The sequence below is a fragment of the Oncorhynchus tshawytscha genome, linkage group LG29 (genome assembly GCF_018296145.1).
Source record: "Oncorhynchus tshawytscha isolate Ot180627B linkage group LG29, Otsh_v2.0, whole genome shotgun sequence".
Lineage (NCBI taxonomy): Eukaryota > Metazoa > Chordata > Actinopteri > Salmoniformes > Salmonidae > Oncorhynchus > Oncorhynchus tshawytscha.
Genome location: NC_056457.1, coordinates 9,832,104 through 9,841,839, shown reverse-complemented (window position 1 = coordinate 9,841,839; position 9,736 = coordinate 9,832,104). Strand labels below are relative to the sequence as shown.

Here is a 9,736-nt window from a genome sequence, read left to right as displayed (position 1 = left end):
AGCTGAATAGCTTGGCTGTTGACACATTTTTTTTTATTCGTAGCAAACACCTCTGACTCATACACTCTGGCTTGTGTCCTAAATGGAACCCTATTCCCTTTAGTTACAGTACTTTGAACAGAGTCCTACGGACAGTGACGGCTGTGAGAATATAATATGGACCACTGGCAGACAGATGGAGTTCATAAGGTTCAGTCGGTCCACGGTGTAGCCAAGGTTTTCACCTCCCAGCAGATTCTACCTGAAGAGTTGGTGCTATTTTGCACTTGTCACATCTCTCCAGTTATTAGATTTACGGTGTAAAAAATTAGGGCACGATTGCTGCTGCACATGGAAGTATACAATGCATTGGGCAGCGCTCCAGGCACATTTCCCTTGATCAGAGAGTTAAAGTACAAAAATAGAAGGGCCGCTCTTACAGCTGTTGTCTGCAGGTGTGAAGATGAAACAACCCTCTCCCATGATGAGTTCACTTCAGCCTTCCGTGAATAACTGGTGTGCGTCTCAAATGGCACCTTGTTTTTTAGTGCACTACTTTTTACCTGGGCCCATAGGTCTCTGATCAAAAATAGTGCACTATATTGGGAATCGGGTGTGATTTGGGAATCATCCCGGGACTTAGTCGGGGTAAAAGAAGCAATGGCATCAAAGCAGTGAATAATGTACCATCTCCAAAACAAACGGAGTGGAAACGGAATGCGAACGCTCTTCCCTTTTAATACATTCTAATTAACAGGCTGTCTAAAGGCAGCAGGATGGAAAAAAGCTATTATGAAGACGAATGAAGAGTCAACAGGACTTCGCTTGGGTCTGTTTTCCCCTTCTCCTTTGTTGCCCATAAATATGAATTTCTCTGTGAACTGTTGTGTAGTTGGCTCAACAGACACGGTAATCAGTTTCCCTGCATCTGCTGAATGGGAATGTTGCTCCAGTGGTTCAGGAGAACGGCAATGGACATTTTAGAGCCTTTTGCGGGGCCAGTGTTTTTAAAAGGCTCTGGTGTGTTGTCGCCCATGTCTCTGTCTGTATATCGGTATTATTTTGCCACTATTTTCATGTGAGTTCTCTTGTAGGTATGATTTTAACGTTTCATATATCGATGTGTATATGTTGTAGCCAGGCCTACCTTGTCTGTCCCTCATACACTATTGTGCACCAGTATTCACGTGATTTCTGCCTATGGACTCACCACTATATAACTGGCATGCCATTACAGAGGATGGGTGCATCTCAAATTGCACCATTTTCCCTTCAAAAGATTGTGCACTTTAGGAAGTTCCTTTCCAAAACGCTATATATCCATATTCAGAAATGTTGGTCAATTTGATTAGATTTTTTAAAGAATTTATGAAAGAGATTGATGTGTTTTTCACTATCCTAATCATGGCATGGGGTTGTTCAATGATAGACGTATTTGTTTGAAATCTATCACCTGATGGTTTAATTTGCTTCCTGTCAGCCACAAGAGTATTAGTGAGGTCGGGCACTGATGTTGGGCAATTAGGCCTGGTTCGCAGTCGACATTCCAATTCATCCCAAAGTTGTTTAATGGCGTTGAGGTCAGGGCTCTGTGCAGGCCAGTCAAGTTCTTCCACACCGATTTTGACAAACCATTCCTGTATGGACCTCGCTTTGTGCACAGGGGCATTGTCATGCTGAAACAGGAAAGGGCCTTCCCCAAACTGTTGCCACAAAGTTGAAGCACAGAATCGTCTAGAATGTCATTGTATGCTGTAGCGTTAAGATTTCCCTTCACTGGAACTAAGGGGCCTAGTCCGAACAATGAAAAACAACCCCAGACCATTAATCCTCCTCCCCCAAACTTTACAGTTGACACTATGGATTTAAGCAGGTAGCGTTCTCCTGGGTTCCACCAAACCCAGATATGTCAGTTGGACTGCCAGATGGCGAAGCATGATTCATCACTCCAGAGAACGCATTTCCACTGCTCCAGAGTCCAATGGCGGTGAGCTTTACACCACTCCAGCCGACGCTTGGCATTGAGCGTGGTGATGTTAGGCTTGTGTGCGGCTACTCGGCGATGCGGCTGCTTGGCCAACCCATTTCATGAAGCTTCCCACGAACAGTTTTTGTGCTGACGTTGCTTCCAGAGGAAGTTTGGAACTCAATAGTGAGTGTTGCAACCAAGGACAGATGATTGTTACGCGCTCTATGCTTCAGCACTTGGCGGTCCTTTTCTGTGAGCTTATGTGGCCTACTACTTCGCGGCTGAGCCATTGTTGCTCCTAGATGTTTACACTTCACAATAACAGCACTGACAGTGCCTTCGTAAAGTATTCAGACCCCTTGACCTTTTCCACTTTTTGTTACATTAAGGCCTTATTCTACAATGGATGAAATCATTTCTCCCCCTCATCAATCTACACACAATACCCCATAATGACAAAGGAAAAAGTGTTTTTTAGAAATTTTTGCAAATGTATTGATAATAAAAAACTGATATCACATTTACTCAGTACTTTTTTGAAGCTGCTTTGGCAGTGATTACAGCCTCGAGTCTTCTTGGCACATCTGTATTTTGGGAGTTTCTCCCATTCTTCTCTGCAGATCCTCTCAAGCTCTGTCAGGTTGGATGGGGAGCGTTGCTGCACAGCTATTTTCAGGTCTCTTCAGAGATGTTAGATTGGGTTCAATTCCGGGCTCTGGCTGGGCCACTCAAGGACATTCAGGTTCTTGTCCACTTGCCACTCCCGCGTTGTCTTGGCTGTGTTCTTAGGGTCATTGTCCTGTTGGAAGAACCTTTCATCCCAGTGCTCTTGGAGCAGGCTTTCATCAAGGATCTCTCTGTACTTTGCTCCGTTCATCTTTGCCTTGATCCTGACTAGTCTCCCAGTCCCGGCTGCTGAAAAACATCCCCACAACATGATGATGCCACCACCATGCTTCACTGTAGGGATGGTGCCAGATTTACTCAATATGTGATGCTTGGCATTCAGGTCAAAGAGTTCACTCTTGGTTTCATCAAACCAGAGAATCTTGTTTCTCATCTTCTGAGAGTCTTTAGGTGCCTTTTGGCAAACTCCAAGCAGGCTGTCATGTGCTTTTTACTGAGGAGTGGCTTCCGTCTGGCCACTCTACCATAAAGCAGTGGTGGGAAAAAGTACCGTATTGTCATACTTGAGTAAAAGTAAAGATACTGTACCTTAATAGGAAATGACTCAAGTAAAAGTGAAAGTCACCCAGTAAAATAGTACTTGAGTAAAAGTAAAAAGTATTTGGTTTTTAATATACTGAAGTATCAAAAGTAAAAATATAAATATTTTCAAATTCCTGATATTAAGCAAACCGGTCAGCACTATTTTCCCGTTTTTTAAATAACGGCTAGCCAGGGGCTATCTCCAACACTCCAACACATAATTTACAAATGAAGCATGTGTGTTTAGTGAGTCCACCAGATCAGAGGCAGTAGGGATGACCAGGGATGTTTCTTTATGAATGCATAAATTGGACCATTTCCCTGTCCTGCTAAGCATTCAAAATGTAATGAGTACTTTTGGGTGTCAGGAAACATTTATGGAGTAAAAAGTACTTTATTTTCTTTAGGAATGTAGTGATGTAAAAGTTGTCAAAAATATAAATAGTAAAGTACAGATACCCCAAAAAACTACTTAAGTAGTACTTTAAAGTATATTGACGAAAGTTCTTTATGCCACTGCCATAAAGGCCTGATTGGTGGAGTGCTGCAGAGAAGGTTGTCCTTCTGGAAGGTTCTCCCATCTCCACAGAGGAACTATAGAGCTCTGTCAGAGTGGGCCCTTCTCCTTGCTCAGTTTGGCCAGGTGGCAGCTCTAGGAAGAGTCTTGGTGCGACCACCAAGACCACTTCTTTCATTTGAGAATGATGGAGGCCACTGTGTTCTTGGGGATCTTCAATGCTGCAGACATTTTTTGATACCCTTCCCCAGATATGTGCCTCGACACAATCCTGTCAATTCCTTCGACCTTATGGCTTGGTTTTTGCTCTGACATGCACTGTCAACTGTGGGACCTTTTATATAGACTGGTGTGTGCCTTTCCAATCAATTGAATTTAGCACAGGTCGACTCCAATCAAGTTGTAGAAACATCTCAAGGATGGTCAATGGAAACAGGATATACCTGAGCTCAAGTTCGAGTCTCACAGGGTCTGAATACTTATGCAAATTATATTATTCTTATTATTTTTTTAATACATTTGCAAAAATGTCAAACCTCTTTTCACTCTGTCATTATGGGGTATTGTGTGTAGATTGCTGAGGGGGGGAAAAAATGTAATCAATTTTAGAGTAAGGCTGCAACGTAACAAAATATGGAAAAAGTCAAGGTGTCTGAATACTTCCCGAAGGCACTGTACAGTTGACTGGGGCAGCTCTAGCAGGGCAGACATTTGACAGACTGACTTGCCGGAAAGGTGGCATCCTATGCTGGTGCCACGTTCCAAGTCACTTAGCTCTTCAGTACAGGCCATTCTACTGCCAATGTCTGTCTATGGAGATTGCATGGCTATTTGCACCTCTTTTTTTTTTACACCTGTCAGCAACGGGTGAGGCTGAAAGCTAGGTGAGAGAACCACATATAGTAAAATATACATTACACAAACATTCCATTCCAGCTAAACAATGGATGTGTAGTGTCTTGCAAAAAAAAAACATTTTAATACACACCCTAAAATATATGAATTCAATCTGAGAACAGTCATATTTTACATACACATGAAGGTACCCATAAGCAATAATTTCGGGGGGAAAAACACAAATGTGGAGGTAGAATTTTGGAAATAAACTCTTCATATAGGGATAGGGTGCCATTTGGGACATACTCGATGACAGAAACAGAGGTCAAAGGTGCCTGTGCTAACATCCTTAACAGACTGGTTGCAAATGAGAATTCAATCATACCTAGGTTTTAATATGTACCAGACACTGGGCAAAGAAGATTGTTGCCATACTTTGACAAATGGTTGCAGTGGTTCCCCCAGCCCTGTGGACCTAAATTAGATTTTTTAAATATTTTTTTTAACTTAGGTCACTTACCATGGTGCAGCAAGTTGACCTCTCTCTCTTGCTTGTGAAGGTTAATTGATTCTCGGGAGTTACAAATTCATAAGCTGGAAAAGAGAGGGAGGAAGAGAGCGAGAGAGGGATGGAGGGAGTTGAAAGATACCTGGACTCAATTTCCAGATGCTGGCCTAACAAGAGAGCGTGTGGAGGAAACCCGTGTTGTGGTTTAATCAACCGTTTGTTGATTTCATCAATTGCTTCACCTCAAAGTTTCTCATTTTCTACAGAAGAATACACTTGAAAGCACATTACGAATTTTGAGACACTTCATCCGTGCGTTAATCTGTGCGAAGATGCACTGGAGGAGAATGAAGGTAACTAACCCCCAGTCTACGCCAACCCATCTGGATAGAATGCATTCAAATTAACCGCCAATTGGTGTTTTGAATAGAGGATACATGACATCGTTTCTACGAATATGAACACTGACTGCTTGTAGTTAAATGTATCCATTGATGAAGTCCAACTTTACTTACTGTAAATGAGCTCCTTGGCTCGTTTGGGCAGTTAATGACTTCTTCTGCTGACGATGGCAATTAATTATGCTTAGATTAGACACCTCCACTACACTGTATTGCCTGCAAAAGAGGCAAAGAATTATGTCAAGCTATTTTGCTGTCATTGGCAACTTTCAACGGGGGACGGGTAATTTTGAAATAGCATTTTTGTCCCCCGTCCCCCCAGTTGTATCAGTGGAATGTAATACTGAACAAGGCAATTTGTGCTCTAGGTCCTTGTGGACATTTTATGTATGGGTGGTCCCGGGAATCAAACCCAGTGTGTTACACGGAATGAGTTTGACACCTCTGCCCTATATAGTGCACTACTTTTGGCCAGAGCGCTAGTCAAAAGTAGTGCACTTTATAGGGGAACAGGGTGTCATTCTTAGTTCCAGCGAGCTGTTGATCGTCCCTCTTGTCCCAGCGTTGATTTCATTTGGGCTCCTGGCCCCTTGTCGCCGTCTGCCACGTGTACATCTGAATGATATCCTTTACTTATTGATTCATGTGAAATGAAAGTATGTTTGAACATACATTTGTAAGTACGAGTGGCCCTGTCGGGCAGAACTAATGGTCCTCTTTCACGCAGTTCATATTTCCATGGAGAGTTCATCTCTCTCCTGTGTTGTGCTACAAAGCCCTTAGACATATAATTGGTTTGTGGTAAATGTCCTTACCTGGACCCCACAGCGTGGAAAGTGTACTTTCTAGACTAGGGTTGCAAGCAGCCTAGTGGTTAAGAGTGTTGGGCCGGTAACTGAAACGTCACTGGTTCAAATCCTTGAGCCAACTAGGTGAAAACACTGCCGATGTGCCCTTTAGCAAGGCACTTAACCTGAATTTCTCCTGTGAGTCACTCTGGATAAGAGTGTCTGTGAAAGGACAAATGTAGATTATGTGCAAGGCGCTAGGGGTCTTCAATTGCACTGACAGCCCAATAAATACAAAACATCCTATGCAAATGACTAGAGCTTGAAAAATTGTTGAGAGGGATACAGTGCCTTGCGAAAGTATTCGGCCCCCTTGAACTTTGCGACCTTTTGCCACATTTCAGGCTTCAAACATAAAGATATAAAACTGCATTTTTTTGTGAAGATTCAACAACAAGTGGGACACAATCATGAAGTGGAACGACATTTATTGGATATTTCAAACTTTTAACAAATCAAAAACTGAAAAATTGGGCGTGCAAAATTATTCAGCCCCCTTAAGTTAATACTTTACAGGCACTGTACATTTGACTACTTACATTCTGTAAGGCTTTTATTACAGCCACAGGGACAGCCTTATACAGTCCCAGACTCAGGTACACACACACAGGCCATCGAGTAACAGTCATAAAAGCCATTTATTGACTAGGAACAACAGCTGCAAAACGCGTTCGCTTTCAATCTAAGTAAACTGTGACTCGCGAGGGGCTACTTTTGTCGTGTATTTTATTTGTTCTTTTGTTAAAAAAAATAACATGGTTTTATGGAAGTGAAGGGTGAGCGTGTGATTGTGGACTAGCCTGAGTATTGGAATAACCTACCTGATGACTTTACTGCGGAGGCCTCTGTGCCTGCTGGCCTGCTCTCTGCTCTGTGTCTCTGTGTGTGCTGGGACCTGCTGGCCAGGAGAGTTTACATGTGAACAGGGCTGGTGTGTGTCTGAGGACCATGTGTGTGACTTCACTGACTACTGTGGGGATGGCAGCGATGAGAGAAATTGTGAGTATACAGCTCAATGAGTCAGTGATTTACATTCATAGTTTGTCTTTCCGTTATTGTTGATTACAGACTACTGTTGAATCGTTGATTATTCGGCTAAAGAATAAACCACTAATTAGGGGGTGTGTGTATGTAAATTTGGAATTTTGTGATAAGATTAACGTTCTGAGATTATGCGTAAAACCTACATAACATGTAAAAGTAGCCTCCATCTTTGAGGGGACACAGATAAAGATTATTTGATCAGAGATTGTATGTGCTGTGTCATGACTGTCTTACCAAACAACACTTCAAACTGAACATTCTGAAAATCAAACCCTGTGTTCAGTTTGCTCAATCTAAATACAGCCCTACAGAAGAGAACATAGCACTGTCCAACAAATAATTTTAACTGTGAGCTGAAAAGATATTTGAAGAGGTCTTTGATTGTATTTTTGACGATATTTGTCCCTTCAGATATGAAAAACATGAGAAGGTTTTCCACGCTTCGTTCCTAGAAACCTAGAATCACCTCTATCTCAGAGCAATTTAAATTCTTAGTGTTCATCACATAGATAGTCCTTATTTCACAGTAGACCTATAAACAGGCTTTAACGTATGTCGTCGGAAGGAGACCAAGGTGCAGCGTGGTAGGCGTACATTATTTTATTTAAATGTTCCACCAAGAAAAACAATACACCGACCGAACCGCTTCAACGTGCAAACTACATGCACTCAAACAAAGACAACATCCCACACTGAAGGAGGGCAAAAGGGCTGCCTAAGTATGATCCCCAATCAGAGACAATGAAAGACAGCTGCCTCTGATTGGGAACCACACTCGGCCAAACACAAAGAAACAGAGAACATCCAAATCACACCCTGACCTAACCAGACATAGAGAATAACAAGGATCTCTAAGGTCAGGGCGTGACTCAGGCTCATGTTTATGGAATATATATATATATATTAAAAATTACCATTATATGGTTACATGAAATGAGGAGATTTCCTGTGCTTTGCACCAATGGAAATGCACAGAATGTTTACCACATGCACATGTTCTAACACCTAGGCTGGCAAACCACATGACTACCTAGAGTAGCCCTAGTAAAGACAGACAGACAGCTCAATATTTATGGTACTAGTCCTACACTGCTTCAGCTCCATGCATTCCAATATGGCTGAGTCCCAAATGACACCCTAGTCCCCTAAATAGTGTACTACTTTTGACCATGGCCCATAGGGCTCTGGTCAAAAGTACTGTAGTGCACTACATAGGGAATAGGTTGCCATTTGGAACACACCCTATGTCTTTAGAGATACTTTGGCTATGTACAGCCATTTAGCTCTGTACAGCCATTTAGCTCTCCCACCTCTCCCTGAGTTTTATTCACAAGGGTCCCTCACTGACCCTAAGGCTACAAGTATGTTAACTCTCTCCCCCCAAAAAAATGTTTTTGTCCCCTATTTTTTTCCCCACATTTTTGTTCCCAATTTCGTGATATCCAATAGGTAGTTACAGTCTTGTCTCATTGCTGCAACTCCCGTACGGGAGAGGCGAAGGTCGAGAGCCATGCGTCCCCCGAAACACGACCCAACCAAGCCGCACTGCTTCTTGACACAATGCCTGCTTAACCCGAAAGCCAGCCACACCAATGTGTCTGGAGGAAACACCATACACCTGGCGACCGTGTCAGCGTACATGCGCCCGGCCCGCCACGGTAGTCACTAGAACGAAATGGGACAAGGATATCCCTGCCTGCCAAACCCTCCCCTAACCCGGACGACGCTGGGCCAATTGTGTGCCGCCATCATGTGTCTCCTGGTCGCTGCCGGCTGCGACAGAGCCTGGACTCAAACCAGGATCTCTAGTAGCACAGCTAGCAATCTCGATGCAGTGCACTAGGGAGGCCAACACCGCAGTTTTGACATAGGGCTGTAAAGTAGCACTTTAGGGAGCATAAGCAGATCTGCTAAACAAATGGTTCTTTATGATGCCTACAATACAACCTACAGTGGAACCCTGCACCTCAGAGGGCTCTTAAACTACTATGTAGTCCATAGGGCTGTGGTCAAAAGTAGTGCACTACTGTATATAGGGAATAGGGTACCATTTGGGGGACAGACTCACGGTGTCCAATGGCCGACCTGCTGTGTTCTGTGTTTATGAATGTTCTTGGTGGTTATAATATTTTTTTGGGGGTGAAGGTTCTGGATACACTAGGTGTGACTTTGAGCAGGGGTTCTGTGACCTGTTACCCAGCTCGGAAACGCACTTAGGATGGACCAGAAGAACAGGGTTCAACACCACCGGACCCAAACACGACCACAACAACCAATCAGGTACCGCAATGATGAACTCAGAATTTCAGAAGCTACTTTGGTAAATGATTTGGGCCATTCTGGAACATGATGCACAGATTTGCCAACTCCAAGTATACGAGCACTCAAGAACATTGGACATTTTATAAGATTCTTTCTAGTTAT

General features: G+C 43.1%; 1 protein-coding gene across 2 annotated transcripts in view; it reads left to right on the top strand.

Moving 5' to 3' along the window:
- Positions 1–6,882: 6,882 nt before the first annotated feature.
- The window catches only part of malrd1 (MAM and LDL receptor class A domain containing 1), a 121,099-nt gene continuing 118,245 nt past the window's right edge, over positions 6,883–9,736 (top strand). Inside the window, exons 1-2 of one of the 2 annotated variants that reach the window (XM_024393050.1) lie at positions 6,883–7,267; positions 9,458–9,592. In XM_024393050.1, coding sequence (XP_024248818.1) covers positions 7,093–7,267; positions 9,458–9,592 — 310 coding nt within the window. In that variant the 5' untranslated portion in view covers positions 6,883–7,092. The remainder of the gene's footprint in view (positions 7,268–9,457; positions 9,593–9,736) is intronic. The other variant, XM_024393049.2, reaches the window with a different exon arrangement.